The sequence below is a fragment of the Caretta caretta genome, chromosome 14, assembly GCF_965140235.1.
Source record: "Caretta caretta isolate rCarCar2 chromosome 14, rCarCar1.hap1, whole genome shotgun sequence".
NCBI lineage: Eukaryota > Metazoa > Chordata > Testudines > Cheloniidae > Caretta > Caretta caretta.
In genome coordinates, this window is record NC_134219.1 from 18521421 (window position 1) to 18541484 (window position 20064).

Below are 20064 nucleotides of genomic sequence, written 5' to 3' on the forward strand. Positions count from 1 at the left end.
CAGGAAGGAAGGAAATAGCTCCCTCCCCCCTCTCTCCCGACACACAGCATGATCAAATGAAAACAGAATCAGTGGTTTAGCCATCCAAAGGCTAATTTGCTGCACACACGCACACCATGGTGCCTACACAGTAATTTTATAGTCCAAAGACCGGTCCTGTACAAACAGGACGAACTTCTCCATAGAAATTATCTCCTGTACATTAGACAGGAATTTCAGAATCATAGGAGCAAATTCCCTAGCGAAGAGTGATAAGACTTCTCTGACAGCTGGTAAAGGGTAGGTTATCAAAGTGTTTATGGTGATCAGACCGGAGGGGATTACATTCAAACCCCGACAGGTAAGCTTGAGTATCAGGCAACATGGGCATACCCACTTGTGAATATAAACTCTCATCTTAATAAAAGAGGTTTATATATAAACCGGGGGACGTCAGCCAGGATTGAACCAGGCACCTGTATCTCTCAAGGACAGACCTCAACCAATGGATCCAACAGATCCAAGTCATAAGCTGGCAGCACTAGCAGGTATCACTACTCTATGGCAGTGGTTCTCAACCTTCCCAGACTTCTGTACCCCTTTCGGGAGTCTGATTTGTCTTGTGTACCCCAAATTTCACTTCACTTAAAAACTACCTGCTTACAAAATCAGACATAAAAATGCAACAGTGTCACAGCCACACTATTATTGAAAAATTGCTGACTTTTTCATTTTTACCATATAGTTATAAAATAAATCAATTGGAATATAAATACTGTACTTACATTTCAGTGTATAGTATATACAGCAGTATAAACAAGGCATTGTCTGTATGGAAGTTTAGTGTGTACTGATTTTGCTAGTGCTTATGTTGCCTGTTGTAAAACTAGGCAAATATCTAGATGAGTTGATGGACCCTGTGGAAGAACTCTGCATACCCCAAGGGGTACATGTACCCCTGGTTGAGAACCACTGCAGTCTATGGAACAGCCTCAGGTGGGACATATACATTTGGCCAGTACATTACATACACACGAATACAAAAAGACACCCCACATTGACCCCATATTTGCCAATGGAAGAAAGATACATTTCGTCTTACAAAGCATTGCTTTCATAGGTACCATGACAAAGCTGGGATGCAAATCTGCTCAAAGGACATGCTCATAACTTGTGTGCATTGGGGGAGGTATTAAGATGGCATCCTTGTGACATGGAGAATGCTTTTGTTCTGACAACTCTTTCACCTTTCAGGTGAGGGGGGCTTGAATGCAATATACCCTGGAAAATATGTTAAACCTGTCCAACTGTACTTTTAAAATAAACGGAGTGGTGAAAGGGGCCAAACTGACAAGGCTACAAAACTAAATTTCTTGATTAATCCACAAGAGGTGCAGTATGGCCAGAACAGAAACAAGCTTCCCAGTCCTTCTCCTGAGACCTGTGAGGACCACCCACAGGAGTGAAGGCACAGTTCAGTCTCCATGCACTGTCAGTCCTTACGACTCTACTGACAGAAACTGCCAACCACGTGGTTAATGCTGATGATGGTTTCTTTTGTGGAGGTGTGGGGGGGAAGGATAGGGGCCCATGTAGAGTAGCCAATGGATTGACACCACCAACTCACCTCATATAAGCTACCCATTAAACATCCACCAGAATCATTTCTGGTCATTTCACCATACTAAGAGGCACTAAAATCAGTGACCTGAAATTAAAAGGTTCTGCATTCCATTTACCAAAGTCCCTGTATATTTAGTTACATCAATGCAGAATTTCTCTTACTAAGCCAGTTGTGCGAATCAACACCCCCTCTTCCCGAGCATCTATTTTGTACTGTCTTTAAAAAGTGGGGATGGGGGGAAATAAACTGGCCATGTCTTGATCCAAGAAGAACAGTCTCTTTAAATATTTTTATTCTATGTGTTGATAATACATCACAACTGCCAGCTGGTGTCCAGACTCCAGAGCTGCTTTCACCAACCACCATTGAAAAAGCACAGGTGCCCTAGACGTGGAATAGGGGAGCAAGGGGCAGGGATGAGTTATGGATGTTTGCACTGGGATTTACATGAGAGCTTTCGGTGGAAAAATATTGCTCCAAAACCAGAATTGGGAACCCAAAGTTAGAAGAAAGAGGAACTAATAAATCAGAAAGAGTCAACCATTCTAATCTGGGATGACCTTTTGAGAAGACAGTAAGTGGCATTAAGTGCCACCACAAAGAAAGAAGAGTTTGTACCTTTATTAATAGGTAATAATAATTTGCTCTGCGGTCCTCCATCAGAGGATGTCAGCACTTTGCAAAACAGTCATTAATTTAGCCTAGGCCTCTTACCAGAGGGAGCCACATTTCTATGTACCCTGCCACTTGTCAGCACAGGTTTCAGGAGGTAGAGATATGGTTAAAACTATAGGGAAATGTTAGAAGGAGAATGAAGCCAGAGCACTGGGTGTAACTGCGTCCATCCTGTTATGGAACAGTTGAAATGTTTGTCAGTTTGAGTGGTAGCTCATCACTCATGATTTGTATTACAATAGCACCTAGATGTTGTAACCAAGATCAGGTCCTCACTGTGCGAGGTGCCATACAAACATCTAGTAACAGATAATCCAAATAGGCAAGCCAGACAAAAGATAGCAGGGAAAACTGATGAATTAACTTGCCCAAGGTCACATGCAGCAGGTGGGTAACAGAGCAAAAAGAAAAGGAGTACTGTGGCACCTTAGAGACTAACCAATTTATTTGAGCATGAGCTTTTGTGAGCTACAGCTCACTTCATCGGATTAAAACCCAGGTCTCCCAAAGCCTAGGCCACTGTCCCGGACACAAAACCATTCTACTTCTTTTTTACCTTGCTCAGCAACTGGGCTGGGGCTATACAGGGGGAGCAGCTGGTGCAGCCATCTTAAGCCACTTTAAGTCTCCTACAAGTGTGAAAGTGTACACATTCTCTGGCTTGCTCAGAAGCCATTTTCCAGTCTAACAGTCCTTAAACATCTGGCTGATCTGGATATGTCGGCAGACGGTCTTCAAGGAAGAGTGATTTCTTTCACTCCTTTTCTAACAGCCAGGCATGCCCAGCTAGCACATGGCGGCTCTGAAACACACAGGATTTCAGGGAGCGACAGATTTGGGGAGCAGGGAAGGGGTTTTAAGGCGCTCTGGTGTCATCTTGTTTTATTTTTTGACATTGCAGCACTCTGGCAGAGTGATTTGGTTGCCAAGGAAACAAGCGTGAAGGTGCACAGGGCTGCTGCCCACATTGCAAAGTGTGAGAAATGCCTGTAATCAGCAGCTCAGCACTCCCCGCTGGAACTCTGCCAATTACCGCCAACCTCACCATGCAGTTGGCAGGACAATGTGAGGCATGCATTCTAAGAGAGGAGTGGGGGAGGGGCACGAAACAAACAGCAAGCCAAGCATCTGTGCCAGCACTGGTAATGGGGACATCCAGATTAGGACAGTAATCCAAGGTTATCAACTCACAGAGAGATCTCTGTATTGGGAAAGGGGACATAAATTCATCCCTAGCTAGCAGCCAAGGTACCTGCTACAGCCTCTACCTTTATTATTCCCATTATGAGAACTCCATTATTGTTGGCAATTTGCAATAATCAATTTGAAATCACAGTTTGATTAGTTAATGCACATTTGGTTGATCTCTCTAGATAATTTGATTCAGCAGGGGATTTTCTGTTTTTAAAAGTGTATTGCAGTTGTAAACATATCAGAGTGGGTGTTCGTTTGAGGGGGTCTGTGTGCACATGTCACAAAGACTGGGGGCCACATTCACAAGTGCAGGGAGGTTCAAGAGACATTGGTGGGGAGAGGCAAGCTTTCTGCTCCTGTGGCTGCTCCTTGTGCTGTCCATGCTCCATGAAGGACTGTGGTCAGCAGAGTGGGATCCCTGTTGCTCATTCCTGGCTTCTGGCAAACAGAGGCTAGGGACACCATTCATGCCCATCCTGGCTAATAGCCACTGATGGACTGATCCTCCATGAATTTATCTATTTTAACCTTGTTATGGTCTTGGCCTTCACAACATCCTCTGGCAAGGAGTTCCATAGGTTGACTGTGTGTTGTATGAAGAAATACTTACATTGTAATACAGTACTTTACTTTCCCAGGAATTCTTACTTCAGTGCACATATGTTACTTCTATAGCCATTAACAAGAGATACAAACACACAGCAAGGGGAGACCCAACCCCTTTGGAATATCTTTTGCAGAAATGCAAAGGTTTTGTAAAAGAAAGAAAAAAGAAAAGAAAATGTAGCATTTTTTCCCTTAAACTATTGAAAACCACAGACTTCAAACTCCCCACAGCAGGCTACATCTTCCTATAAAACATACCATGCCCTACGAGAGGGATTAGCAGTAACTGCTGACCAGTTCATCTATAGCATAGCAATGGGTCACCCCCAGGCAGGTTATTAGCCACACGTCCAAGCTAAATTGATAGCATCAGCTTTCTAGCTCATACCCTGCCCCTGCTGGTATTAGAGATTGAGATACATCTTAAGCCATTAGCTCCTGATGCCCAGAGTGCTGTGTGCTACACAGAAACAACACAGGGCAGCTCTCAGGCTATGGACGCAATTCTGCAAGCTGCATTTTATCAAGCTAGTTATTGAAAAGTATAAAAAACAACAAGGAAAGGGGAGCACAGTATCTGGAAGAGGATGAGTAAGGAAAAGGTCCCTAGGAACCTCAGAGAAGGATTGTTCTGTAGCTCTCATTCTGCCTAGAGAATGAAGTTTATCCACCCAGAAGCAGTATCTAAAAATGCCTTCTTTCATCTCCAGCTAGCTAGGAAACTTCATCTCTTCCTCATGGGCAAGGACCTAACCCCATTCATCTCTGCATTCATCCACCTCCAGGCTGCACTACAGAAATTCATGGTAGCTGAACTTGAAGACACTATGTAGACTGCAGCTCATATGTAAGGTGGCTACCCATCTTCTCTGTAGTCTCAGCCACTGTGATCATAACAGGCCCATGCTCACGTCCCTCCATTGGCTCCCCACTTAGCCCTGGTCTACACTGGGGGGGGGTCGATCTAAGTTACACAACTTCAGCTACATGAATAACGTAGCTGAAGTCAACATACTTAGTTCTACTCACCGCGGTGTCTTCACTACAGTGAGTTGACTGCTGCCCCTCCCCCGTCGACTCTGCCTGCGCCTCTTGCAGCGGTGGAGTACAGGAGTGCACTCAGGGATCGATTTATCGCGTCTACACTAGAAGCGATAAATCGACACCCGCTGGATCGATCTCTGCCTGCCGATCCGGCAGGTAGTGTAGACATAATCAATGTCCAATGCCAGTTTAAGCCTTTGCTTCTCGTATTCAAAGCAATTAATGGATTAGGCCCAACTATATTAAAGACCAAATTTAGATCTATGAACCACCATGACAGTTGACCTCTTCTGGGACAAACCAGATCATAAAGCCCAAGATGAAGTGCAGGATTGTAGGAGACAAAGTATTCTCAGTCAAGGGGATCTGGCTGTGGAACACGTTTCTGGAGGAGATCAGGCAAATCCAGAGTCGAACCATCTTTGGGAAATACTGCAAACCCTTCCTCTGAAGGGGCCTTTCCATCCTAAGAATGCCTAACATTGGCACCCCTTTTACTCAAAATCCCCAAGCACACAAAACTTGTTTAAAAAAGTAAATTAATAATTTTAAAATAAAAAGAAATCCTGCCCCACATAGAGGTTTTACCCCAAAAATTGAGATGTGCCAGAGGCTCCATGGAGTCCATTAGGAGCTTCTCTGTTGCTATTGGTTTTATGTGCAAGGTGCTTAGATACTCTGGTGTTGGGCTGCAGTATAAAACCTTAAGATAGGCAGATGTCTGCCAACTACTGTGCTTCTAACTACTGTGGGACATTTTCTTTAGTATAACTATACGTTTGCTGCCCCAACATAAAGGGGTGCTCACACTTTTCTGTAGCTCCTCTTAATAGAGAGAAAAACTCATAGGCTCCTTCCCTCCTGCTCACCATGCCAGGTGCCCCCCCCCCCTCAGTCTCTACTCATTGTCCCTTTTGAATTCTTAAAGTTCTTAAGGGGTGCTGAGGTTTTATTTGTTTTTTTAAAGAGTGCACTGGAAATTTTGCACTATAATGTTTGAGCTCCCCCCACCCCTTAATTTAAGTTTAGTTTGACAAGTTAAGTACGGTCTCCTTTTTCCTCTTCATTTCATCTCCCTTCCCTCCTCCCCCCCATTCTGTTCCCCTCACTCCCCCTCCTCATGCTGTTCTGATTCCTAGTCAGCTTTTCCTTCACATATTTCATGTCTCTCCTTCATATTCCTCACCTCTAGGTCTCTGATGTCACTGTTGCCATCAGGCTCTCTTTCTTACATATCAGTGACCCTACTGGCTTGTGTCTGTCTGCAGGAGCGCACACTGCTCCTTTTCACACCACACTGTGGCTGTCTAGCCTGAGTCATTCCTGCTCTTTGCCAGCACGATGATTGTTGTAACTAACATGCAGCTGTTCTCTACTCTCCATTCCCAGTACATCTCCTACCTGCGAGTGCAGAATCTTGCCCACTACATCTAACTATCCAGCACTCTCCTCAGCTCCCCCATGGGCACTTAAGCTTACCCACACATATGTTAAAAGGAGGAAAATGCACAAATCTGTCATTTAAAAGACATTATGCATCCGGGATGTGCCTGCAGCATCCTTTGGAGAAAGTCGGCTTGCTGCAAATGACATTACCTGGCTGGCGCAGTAATTATGAGCAGTATTTACAGCCTTGATACCATTTTAATGTTGTTTTGCATCTGCTATACTTTCACTTAGAGAATAAATATAGTAGGGAACATCTGTTTTCTATTGCAGTCTAACATGACATTCCCAAGCCAGAAATGTCCCCAATGTTTCAGTGGGCTTTAATTATTTCAATCAGCATAGCAGGGCCATCTCCCCGCAGCAACAGGTACAAGCCCTAGCCCGGCTTTTCGAGCAGATGACATTACCTAATGCTGTTCATTTTTATTTTGCTCATTACAATAACATGTGGAAGAAATAAGGAACTCCCAGTGCAGATGTCATCTCCACTTTGTATAAACAGGGAGTCATCATCGGGCATGGGGAAGAGACATCAGAAGGAGGAGGGAAAAAAGCCACAGTCAAGGTCTTATCCCAATTGACAATAGAGAGAGCATGAGAGGGAAAGAAGGCTGCTTGCGAAAGAACAGGGAGCCCTCAGGGTTCTGTCAGCTTCACTCACAAATAAGATCTATATAGAAATCTGTCAAAGAAATTTGACCGAAAGTGGAGGAAGTTTAAAAGGTCTTCATGTCACCTTCCCAACTTTTATCTGAAAGTCACCAGCCGCTGCAGATGTTAAGAGTGTAGGGAAGGGCAGGGGGCATGGCATTCGAATTACCAGAGGGAAGAAGGTGTCCTTGTGCCTTGTCCTGGGAGTCAAGAGAACTTTTCCTGGCTCTTTCCCACACTCGCTGTGTAGCCTTGGGAAAACTAACTAGATTTTCTGTGCCTCAGTCACCTTCTTTAGTAAAATGGGAATAATGCTGCAAAACTTTCATTTGTGTTTGTACAAGTTTTGGAGATCCTTGCCTGCCATAAAAGGGCAAACATATCTTTATTACTCTCCTTCGTAGCAGTTTCTTATGGTCATGCAATTCTGTACATCTCCTTAAAAACAAAGGCAATTCTAATATATCTGTACGGAAAAAACATTCAGATGAAGACATCTACCTGAAGTTGTACCCACAGAGTTTGTGTGGTTGCACCGTATGAGCAACACTCGGATTTGTACTCATAAAATGGGTAATTGCCTGTGCAAAATTGTGCCACCTGCTACACCCCCCAAAAGCAGTATTTAAACCAACAATGAGCCACAAGCAATGGAGCCTTCATTGGAATGATGCTAACCAAGATGTGACAATGCTCCGCCCAGTCTTCCATCCCAAGAGATGCAGGACCATCCTCTTTCTTGCCTGATTTTGGTTTGAAATGGGAGCAACAACTGGCCCTAGCCTAGACAACTCTGGCACAAGATCTCATTCCCTTCCCATTCAGTCTAATTGCTCCGAAGAAATGTACCATGCAATCAAACTGGAGCAAACAGGGACAATTAGGATTGTTTCCAAAGTTGCTTCCTGATATCACCGTACAGTGTTCTGAACAGCAACACTGCTGCTCCCCCACCAGGCTGGAGACTTTTAATGAGTCCAAATTATCAGCACAAAGACCCCACTCCCCACAAGTCCCGCCAGTTTGCCAGGTGCATGAAAGGAAAGTGATTAATTCAGTCATGTTCTGTATCATCATATTCTATAATAGCAGAGGTACAAAACAAGTGCATTCTACACACTGCAGACACCATGTGGATTCTAGGGAGATTATAGAACAGCATTAAACTAAATTGCCTAAGGGATCACCAAAGCATCTCTCTTCCCACCAAGTTTAAAGGGGGAGTGCTGTTGTTTCTGTAACAGGTTTGCTGTCTCACTTTCACAAAGCGTCACTATTCTTTACTGCTATTTAGTCTGTGGACAAGGAGAACCCTCGAAACAGTGGCGGGGTGGAGAGAGATGGGAATATTCTCTGTTTAGACACATTTTCTTTGTAGGTTTATTTAGTTTGTTATTGTTTACAAGTACCAAGCCAGCACTCTAAGAAAGCCTCAGACATGTTTAGCATTTGCCACAAGAGGGCTCCCTAAATGAAACTGCTAGAGGCAGTTTGGCATTTCTTCACCTAACTAGACGGCTTGCTTTCTTCCTGTCCAGAGAATGGTGCGCCCTCGGAGAGCCCTCTCCACTGGCACATTTCCATAAAGTGCAAATTATCTAAGGATTAATAAATCTGAAGCCCAGGGCGGGGGCAGGGGGGAGGGCAGGGGTCCCATCAAAATCTCAGACCTGAGCTTCTCCATGTTGTGAGGACACTTGGATTTTGATCCAAATTTGTGGCCAGTCTTTTGTTTGAAGATTATTTTCTTTAGGCTCCTTTATCTATAGGATATGAACTGAAAATGTCATCCAGAGAGCTCAGTGCTTTACAAAGGAGGGGAAACTGAGGCACAGAGGAGGGAAGTGAGTTGCCTATGGTCTCTCAGCAGGTCAGCAGCAAAGTCAAAAAATAAAACCCAGATCTCCTGACTCCCAGCCACATGCCCTATCCACTAGATCGCATTGCCTCCCCTCCATTTGTGATGCAACGACGAGCCCTGTGCTTCCCGGGGATCCCCATCTGAGCCTTGAGGATCTGTCCTCTCTTTTCGCCCATTTCCCCATACTTGCCATGCACCCACCTTCCAGGCTGGACTTGGAGCTCATCTAGAGTAGAAAAATTCCACCATGTAACTAAATCAATTTTAAATCAGTGCACTTACACTAGATCAAACCCCTAATGCAGATGCACTTAAGCCACTTTTAAGTCATGATTTTACTGGTTTTGGTTATTTTGGAAACTGAATTAAGCTAAACTGGTCTAAGGACAACTACAATGGGTAGTTTGCACCAGTGTAATTGTACCGATTTTGTTACACTGGTGCTAGTTTTCTTAATGCAGACCAGGCCTAGCATGGGCAGAGGGTTCTGCGGGTCGGGAACGAGGTGCACTGAGAAAGATTTGTGGTAGCCACAGAATGCAACAGCAGAGGATGCAGCACTTCAGGAACAAGGTGCGGTGGTAGAATGGAGCATAACGTCTCGAAAGAGGTCTGAGCAGGATTGAGATGCATTAGAAGAGCTCTGGAAACTTCTACAATGCCTGCCCAAACTATGCCTGGGTATAGCCATGGGAATAAGTCCCTCACTGTCTGAGGTGCCACATATTTTAGAAGTTGGGAGCATTGCTTCTATTAATGATAAAATGCAATATTTATTGAGGAAACCTAACCACTAAAAGGCTACACTGTGTTGTAAAGGCAGTGTAGTCTCGTGAACAGGGCATTAGACTGGGAGTCGATAGACCTTGACTTTTCCCAGCTCTGCTGTTCACCTGCTGTATGGCCTTGAGCAAGTCACTGCTACTCTGTATGCCCGTGTTGCTCCTCTTAGCCTTTGTGTTGGCTATTTAGACTGAGCTCTCTGGGAGCAGGGACTCTCTCTCTGTATACATAGTGTGTAGGACAATGGGGTTCTGATCTCAATTAGGGTGTCTAGACGTTACCATATTATTATTGTTTGTGTTAAAACAGCTGCTTCAATATGCATTAGGCAATCTGATCTGGAACATGGTTAAGCAAGAGAGCTGGGGCTACACAGATGTGTATATATATATAAAGCCAGCAGAAGGCTCTTGGCTCATTTAGGTCAATTAACTTCAGCTTTCCATTTAAATTCTCATGTCACTTTACAAATAAGCTGAAAGCAAAGCATAAAAGGGGGTCAACTGAGGAGAGAGTTGGCTCAGGATTTCTAGACTGTGAAGCTGTTTAAACCCAAACGGTGCAAAGAAAATGGAGATGATCAGACAAGAACGAGGATCAACCAACAATTGCTGCTGCTTCAACGATTTGGATTCCTCACTTCTTACACTGAATTTCCAGACCAGAACATGACAGTTGCTAATAGTGGATATAAAGGAAGCCATCTGAGGTGCACAGCAAGAAGTTTTATGGGTCCTACTATACCCAGGAACTATGCTATATCTTCTTGAGCACCATCTACTGGCACTTTATCCATAGATTATATCCAAAACACTATGTTAAAAGACCATTAAGGTTGTAAAGTCAAACACTCAAAAGTTTAGAAATGGAGGAAATAAGATTGTCCAAGCAATCTAAATTCAGCCCCTTGTACAATACAATCTTTAAATACATGATCACGTGCCATTTTTTTCCACAGGACCCCTACCCCATTCCGTACACAGGATGGACGTTGCTCAGTCAGTGAATCAGGGCTGTGAAGCAAAGGAGGCACTTCTGTATAGGACTCTTGCCTCCAGAGTCGTCCCTTGAGTACGGTGAATCGGGGCGACTGCCCCGGGCCCCACGCTTTAGGGGGCCCCACGTTTCAGGTGTGGAGGTGAGGTGGGTGGGTGGGCAAGTGAGCGGGGTGAGGAGGTGAATGGGCAGGCGAGTGGTAGGCGGGGGGGCAAGGAGGAGCCCCCTTACCAGAACGCCCCTCTCTCCCTAGCACCTCCTGCACACTGGCAGACCCCACCAGTCAGCGCCTCCCCCTCCCTCTTCGCGGATCTGATGTTTTGTGGAATCAAGAGGCGCTGGGGGAGAGAGGAGAGGAATGAGGGAGCGGCGCGCTCAGGGGAGGGGCGGAACTGGGCGGGGAAGAAGCGGGGTGGGGGCGGGAAGAGGTGGGGTGGGGGCAGAGCCTTGTGGGAAGGGGTGGAGTGGGGGCAGGGCTTGGGTGGAGCCGGGGGGGGAGCACCCCCCGGCAGATTAGAAACTCCGCACCTATGTCCCAGGTGCTGCACCCCTCTAGGGACGGCCCTGCTTGCCCCATTTGATGCAGAAGTTGTAAAGTGTGTAGTGAATGAAGCAGGGCACAGAAGGAACAGGAAGGATTGTCTTGTGGTTTAAAGCAGTTAAGGAAGTAATTTGGGACATGAAGAGGCAGCAGCGGCATGTTACGCCAGGAACAGCAGGGAAGCTGAATGCAGGAGAAATTGCCAGGGAACTGTGTACAGAGCAGGCTACAGCATGTGGGACAGGGTATAACTGTTGGACATTGCAGCTGGGTTCAGGTCTGTGTGGGACTTGTGGGGAAGCAGCAGGTATAGGGCAGGCAGCCAGTGCAGACGGGCCCCCAACAAGACACACACCCAAGGTTTCAGGGTACACTGTCCACATTCTGTGAGCATCACCAAGCTACCACACCGCCCCATGGCCTCAACAAGATTTATGGGAGCGTAGCATCTCACAGGATCAACACACACACACACACCTCTATCTATTTACTGGGATATTATCATAGGTAAGGCTGCGAGCCTGTCACAGAGGTCACAGAAGTCATGGATTCTGTGACTTTCCGTGACCTCCGGGATTTCTGCAGCAGCAGCGGTTTGGGTGTGTGGGAGGGGGCTCAGGGCTAGGTGCAGGAGGTTGGAAGGTGTTGGGGGTGCTTACCTCGGGGATGGGGGCTCCCACTGGCATGGCCCTGCAGCTCCTAGCTGGTGGAGGGACCAGGGGGGACTGTGGTTCCTGGCCAATGGGAGCTGCAGCAGCCAGCACTTGTGGCAGGAGCAGCACATGGGGGACCCTGGCCCCTCTGCTGCAAAGGAGCTGCAGGGACATGAAGCAGGGTAGGGAACCCTGGCCAGCCCCCCCAAAACCTCCCCCCAACACCAGCAGGGTCCTGGGCCGTGCATTGCGGCCTGTCCTCCCCAGCACCAGTGGTGGCCCAGGCCATGCGCCGTGGCCCAGCTCTCACCCCCAACAGTATCATGGGCCTCCCGTCCAAAGTTTTTAGTAAAAGTCATGGACAGGTCACAGGCCGTGAATTTTTGTTTACTACCCATGACCTGTCCGTGACTTTTACTAAAACCCATAATTAAAACGTAGCCTTAATTATAGTGCATGATTCTTCTCTCCTTCATAGCATGATTACACTGGTCTAACTCCATTGAACTTCAATCAACACAGAAATATAAGGATTGCCATACTGGTCCATCTAGACCAGTGTCCTGTCTTTAACCATGCCAGGAGCTTCAGGGGAAGACACAAGAAGTCCATGGTGGGCTGATGTGAAGTAATGTGCCCCGATGCAAGCCTCATCCTAAACCCCAATAGTTAAAAACTAGTTAAAGCCTCTCATTTCAGGGCTTAAACTCCCTTCCAGTACTTTTTTTTCCTGTTAACAATAACTATAACAATGCTGGATATTCTTATTATCCATCTAAAGTGTCCAAACCTTCTTTGAATCTTTTAAGTTCTTGGCCTCAACATCATCTTGTGGCAATGAGTTCCACATTTTGCTTTTTCACACAACATGAAATTATTTCCTTTTATCAGTTTTAAGTTTTGACATCTTTTAATTTCATTTAATGTTCCCTTGTTCTTGTTATGAGACCAAAAGAACAGAAGCTTCAGGATACCTCCTCTGTATCATTCATTATTTTTATACACTTGTGTCACATCCCCTCTTATTGGTCTCCTTTCTAATCTAATCCCAATCTTTTCCAATTTCCCTTCAGAGAAGAGTTTTTCCAGGCCCCTAGTCATTCTGGTCACCCCCTCTGAATCCCCTCTAAGTCTGCAATATCTCTTTTGAAATGGAGTGATTTGTATTTCACACGGTATTCCAGACAAGGCTGATTTATAGAATAGCATTATAATTTTTCCTTATTAGTCTCCTTCCCACTCCTTATTCATGCTGGCATCATATCTGCATTTCAGACCACAGCCATACATTGAACAGAAGTCTTCATTGAGCTGTCCACAGTGGCATCCAAGTCCCATTCTTGAGCGGATACAATTACATTTACAGCCCTGCGAGGTGTAGGCATAGTACGACTTTTCCCCTCCAGAGTGTACATGGGTGGGAGTGAGAGGAGAATCAGTCCCTTGGAATGCAAAGTCACTTGAGCAAATCACACCATCCAGCAGCAAAAGTAGCGCTGGAGACCTGTGTGTGGCAATCCAAGATAACCGATCGCCTTACCTGACTGGGAAGGATTACAGACGCTTCTGTGCTGATCTTTCCACACAGTGCCATTCAGACTCATTCTCTCTGATGGCCTCTGAAGTTCAGTGGTGCCCCTGGGAGGAAAGAAAGGAGGGAGTTGGTTTGGTTTGACAGGAAGGGAAAATACAGCTACGATTCTCACAAACTGCACTGACAGGCATATCATGTATGTGTCCAGTCCCATAACTCCTTTCCCCACCCAGGTCACTCTCTGTCTTGCACTCATGAGCCCTGCCCATGAACAATTTTTCACCTATGCCCCAATTCTTAGGGATATGGTTAATAATCTCGAACACTAATCACACGAGTAATTAAAATGTCATCAGCGGCACTATTCATACGTTTAAGATTAAGCGCATGCCTCAGTATTTTGCTGAATCAGGGCCCTCGGTCCCCCACCTCCTTCTACGTTGTCATAGTAGAAATACGGTTCCCGGCACTGGAGCCCACTCATCTGCTCTCAGGTGCGTAACCGCTCACACAAGCCATTCATTGCTGCATTGTACGTTATCACCTAAGTAGCACTCTGGGTAGAGGAACATTCACATGCATAAGACTCAGCTAGAGTCATGGTAAAAATGCCCAGCTTATCTGTTTTCATAGGAGAACAGCCCATCCTAATCTGGTTTCCTGTCCCGGGTGCTGGTGGCTAATGCCAGATGTTTCAGAGGATGGTGCAAAACCCCCATAATATACCTCATTGTGCAACACTATGCTACAGAGTGAAATTGATTCCTAAGCCCAACTAGTGATCAGTATATGCCTTGCTGCATGAGAATTGGTAGCCCTAATAATTTTCCATCTCACTCTTCTCTAACAGTAGGTGCTAATGTTATTTGTATAAATGTGTAATCTTGTTTTTAACTCTTTCAAAGATATTTGGCTTCATAATCACAATAAAACCCTGCAGCAGCAAGTTGCATAGATTAATCATATGATGTGTAAAAAATTGTTTCTTTTTATATGTTTGTTGCCGTTTAATTTTTACTTGCCCCTTTATTCTTATTTTATGGGCAAAGGCAAACAGGAGTACCTGACTGGCAAACTCCATACCATTCATTATTTCATATGGCTTTCCCATAGCTCCCCTTTGTCCCTCTTTCCCAACACAGGCATCTTAGGCTTTGACTCTTTCATCCCCTGAAATCTTGACACCCACTTCTTGTTTTGGCAGTCCTTTGACCAACATTGGCTATTTTTACTAGACAGCCCCACAGGCTCACTCAATGATTTTTCCCCATAACCTCAAGAGTGCAGGCAACTTTTACCACTGTCTAGGAGTCTGCTAAAATGTACTTAAAAAGCAGGGTACAACTAGTTGGGAAAAGGACCAGCAGAAAAAATTAACCCCCTACTCAAACCGAATGGAACTCTTTGGTATTAAAGAGTTTGGTTAACTTCATTTGTTTGGTAGAATTAGGGGAGCCTCTGCACTTTATGACAGAAGTGACAGAAGTACCATGAGAAAGCCTGTTAGTATGAAATCTCTAGCCCAATGAGGTTTGGACGACACTACATACAGGCAAACAAACCTTCAGTTTTGCTTACACTAACGAAGCTGAGAAAATCCTATGAGGTTCCTTTCTCTTTCCTTTTATTTTAAGGCACAAAGCAACACACCAGCATTTCCAAAGGATTCCTTCATTTATAACACAAACAGATGAGCTTCTTTCCTAGTGTCCATTGACACAATAAAGATCTCAGACTCCCATGAACTTCAGACACAGCTGGTGAGTAGCAGACCTCAGTGCCCACAAAGTTTCCTCTCTCAAAATATCCACCAATGGGTAATGAAAAATAAATCCCTTGCCTCCAATTTGTGAAAGCCCTCAGTACAGTCTCTTCTGCAGAAGCATCTTCTACATGCTGGGATGGGACTCAGGTGAACTGGATTCAGTGCCCAGATTTGCCACTGACTAGTCACATCACTGCTCTGTGCCTCAGTTATCCCCATCTGACAGCTGGGGATAACAACACATGCTCACATTTTTAAAGGGCTGTTAAATCCTAGGAAGAAAGGTAGTGTTCTAGGGATTACATCGAAATTGAATTAAACTTTTTATAAAGATAAGCAAACACCCTCAGCAACAAACAAGCCCCCTTTCACATAAACTCAAACCTCAGAGCAAAAAGTCTAGGTTGAATCCTATGGAAAATAGTTAATTAATATCTCTTGCTGAGGCCTAATTCTCTTTTCAACATGTGGCTGTCACTGCCTTGTCATCACAGATGATTTACAATGGGGTTTAATTAAATCCTCTGTATATTATTCAGCATTCTCTGAAGACACCACCAAAGTGGCCAAGGGTATTTAAAATGTCACCTGCTGAGACGTATCATCTCCTCCTAAATAAATATGACAGTGATCAAACTTTGGCTAATTACAGTGACTTCGTTATTTGTTTGTATGTTTTAATATTTAATTGCTTTCGTGTTCATCCGATTACAAAGCAACAGCAAATAGAAATTAACTTTTTATCAGCGTGTTCCCAGCCCAGCTAATCAGCACTTCAAAGGCCAGGCACAACTGGAAGCCATCCAACCTGAGAGAACTTTACAATATATTCTCTATCGAATGGACCATTCTATTAAATTAAGGGTGAATTGTGTTCTTCAGAATGTCCCCAGATCCCACCCAGGCTCCCTTTATGTGACCTTTCTTGGACCTGTTGTAGTATCTTTGAAGCATGATTGTAAATTGTGCATTTGTTCATGCAGGGCTTTTAACCACATGCTGCCACTGCGAAACTGACCAAGGCAACTACACTTTATGTGCATCAGTCAGTACAAAATAGTTTACATTGGATAACTTACTATTTGTAAGTCAGTAGCACTTAGGGGCCCCACACAAGATTGTGCGCCTACAGGGCCTAGCACATAGCTAGAGGCAGTCCCTGCTCCAGGGAGCTTACAACCTACACAGACAAGATACAAAAAAGAAGTGGTATTACACTCATTTACAGGTGGAACTCAACGTGGAGAGAAGTGACTTGCCCAAAGTCACTAAGGCAGCCACACAGAGTGAAGAATTGAACTCAGATCTCCTGCGTTTCATTCCAGGGCCTTACCCACAAGGCCATTCTTCCCCTTCTTGACGTATAATGAATAGTACAATTTTGATTACAGGACAGTTCCTGGGATAAACCCCATTCTCATTCACTCATAACTTTCTTTAAAATAAACAAAGAGTCCTGTGGCACCTTATAGACTAACAAACATATTGGAGCATAAGCTTTCGTGGGTGAATACCCACTTCGTCGGATGCATGTAGTGGAAATTTCCAGAGGCAGGTATAAATATGCAAGCAAGAATCAGGCTAGGGATAACGAGGTTAGTTCAACTGCTAGAAGAGGGCCTCATCCTCCCTGCTTGAACTAACCTCATTATCCCTAGCCTGATTCTTGCTTGCATATTTATACCTGCCTCTGGAAATTTCCTCTACATGCATCCGACAAAGTGGGTATTCACCCACGAAAACTTATGCTCCAATGCGTCTGTTAGTCTATAAGGTGTCACAGGACTCTTTGCCGCTTTTACAGATTCAGACTAACACGGCTACCCCTCTGATACTTTCTTTAAAATAAAATCCTTCCTTTGGACTGAAATTTTCCATCTTTCAACTCAGCTGCAAGGTGATCTTTCATATTACTGGAAGTTTTCAGAAAACTTGTCAGCCTTTCTTACTTCACGTGATGCAATAGACCAGTCAGCCTAACTTCAAAATCTGGAAAGATACTGGAGCAAATTCTTAAACAGTCAGTTTGTAGGCACCTAGAGGATAATAGGGTTATAAGGAATAGTCAGTATGGATTTGTCAAGAACAATTCATGCCAAACCAACTTAATTTCCTTTTTTGATAGGATTACTGACCTAGTGGATGGGGGAAAGCAGTTGACGTGATATACCTTGATTTTGGTAAGGCTTTTGGCACAGTTCCACATGACATACTGACAGGTTTCAGAGGAACAGCCGTGTTAGTCTGTATTCGCAAAAAGAAAAGGAGTACTTGTGGCACCTTAGAGACTAACCAATTTATTTGAGCATGAGCTTTCGTGAGCTACAGCTCACTTCATCAGATGTAGTGAGCTGTAGCTCACGAAAGCTCATGCTCAAATAAATTGGTTAGTCTCTAAGGTGCCACAAGTACTCCTTTTCTTTTCACATGACATACTCTAAACAAACTAGGGAAATGTGGTCTAGAAGAATTTATTATAAGGTGGGTGCACAACTTGTTGCAAGACCATGCTCAAAGAGTAGTTATAAATGGCTTTCTGTCCAGTTAACAGGGTGTATTTAGTGGAGTTGGTAGGAGTCAATCCCAGGTCTCATACTATTCAATATTTTCATTAATGACTTGAATAATGGAGTAGAGAGTATGCTTATAAAATCTGTAGATGAGACCAAGCTGGGAGGGGTTACAAGCATTTTGGAAGACAGGTTTAAAATTCAAAATGACCTTACTAAATTGGTGTGAATTCAATAAGATGAAATTCAATAGCAACAAGTATAAAGTACTTCATTTAGGAAGGAAAAATCAAACACATAACTACAAAATTGGGAATAACTGGCTAGGTGGTAGTACTGCTGAAAAGGATCTGGGAGTTATAGTGGACCACAGACTGAATATGATGCAGCTGGAAAAAGGCTAATATGATGCTGGGGTGCATTAACAGGAGTGGTGTAAGTAAGACACAGGAGGTAACCCTCCCTCTTTCCTTGGCCCAGCTGAGGCCCCAGCTGGAGTACTGTGTCCAGTTCTGGGCACCACAATTTAGGAAGGATGTAGACAAAGTGGAAAGAGTTCAGAGGACAGCAACAAAAATGACAAAAGGTTAGAAAACTTGACCTATGAGGAAAGGTTGGGGAAAAAAACAAACAAACAAACAAAAAAAAACAACCTGGGCATGTTTAGTCTTGAGAAAAAAAAGAGTGAGGCGACACAATCACAGTCTTCCTCTAAGGTACGGGCTGTTATAAATAGGTCAGCAAACAATTGTTTTCCATGTGCAATGAAGGTAGGACTAGAAGTAATGGGCTTAATCAGCCTCAAGGGAGATTTAGGTTAAATATTAGGAAAAACTTTCTAGCTATAAGGGTAGTTAAGCTCTCGAATAGACTTCCAAGGAAGGTCATGGAGTCTGCATCGTTGGAAGCTTTTAAAAATAAGTTGGAAAAAAAATCACCTGTCAGGGATGGTCTAGGTTTACTTGGTCCTGCCACAGCGCCGAGGGCTGGACTTGACTTCTCGAGGTTCCTTCCAGCCCTACATTTCTATGATTCTATGTTGGGAGGGGAAAGGGGAGAGAACTGACAACCACAGTGAAACAAGAGGAGAATTCTGAAACTTGAACTATGAACAGTGTACCCTTTGTGGTACAGTCATGAGCAAGCATGTGTGTGTGGGCGGGGGGGGGGGGGGGAATTCAGATAAACGTGCCTAATTGATAAAAAATATACTGTCGGCTTTTTCTCCTGAAAAATTTCCCATGGTTACTAACACCAGTGGTAGCAGAAATGGTTGTGAATGCAAGTGGAGTAGTATTGTGGATGCTTATGTTTTTAACACTGGGTCAGGTAGACTCACTTTGACTAGGTTAGCTGACACAATGGTTTAAAATGCTGGCAGCTGCTTGGAATCTTGTCTACACTAGGGCTCCCACTGCTACTAGCCACCTGTGAGGTCTGAACCGCTTCAGTGACAGTGAGAAATTTTTCAGCAAAAAAAGGCTAGAGCAAACAAACATAGCATGAGCAAGGTAAGTCAGTCTCCCCTCTGCAACAAGCTGTGAGCTGGATGGCAAGCAGTTTATGTTTTCAAGGAGGTTGATGTGGAAAATGATTAATCCCAGTTGGTTTCTCTTTGCAAAGTTCCTAACAGCAGTAGGAGCCTGCTGCAGAGAGAAAGTGATTCAGGACTGATCAAGGAAAGGAGATAAGTAGCACTGATGCAAAAAGATGTGGGGACTGATGCAACCAGGCAGCCATACGCAACCCATAAAGATAATATATTTGTATTCTGTCTTCAGAATATTGTGGGATTACTACTTTTTCCTAGCCTTGTAGGTGCCACAAGGAAGGTCTGGAATTAGGGTCAGGAGGCTGTGAATGAAGCTGTGCCACAAGGTAAATCATGATCTTAAGAAATGGCCCACAAAGTAAACAAAATTTGAAAACCCCTGTTTTAAATACATAATTACAAAGTCTAAATAAGCAAAATGAGCCAGTTATCACATAGATTTCTCACAAAAATATATATAAAATGTAAACATCTTTCTGTCCTTTATACAGCAGTTGTAAAAAGTCTGACCTTTCATACAACCAGAGACAAAAAATTAAAAAGTACTTTAAAAATTCAAGTTTTTTCAAGTAATTCAATAAATTATCCAAATGTGATCTAAAGTTTCTTGTAACATCTGTTACTTTGGTATATTCCTACCAAAAAAA

At 44.1% G+C, this 20064-nt stretch overlaps 1 protein-coding gene across 11 annotated transcripts in view; it reads right to left on the reverse strand.

Annotated features, from left to right (window-relative positions):
- The window catches only part of TNRC6C (trinucleotide repeat containing adaptor 6C), a 584248-nt gene that overhangs the window by 555630 nt on the left and 8554 nt on the right, over positions 1-20064 (reverse strand). For all 11 annotated transcript variants that reach the window (XM_075119317.1, XM_048817810.2, XM_048817811.2 and 8 more), the window contains exon 2: positions 13597-13694. In XM_075119317.1, the coding sequence (XP_074975418.1) occupies positions 13597-13650 (54 nt within the window). In that variant the 5' untranslated portion in view covers positions 13651-13694. The remainder of the gene's footprint in view (positions 1-13596; positions 13695-20064) is intronic.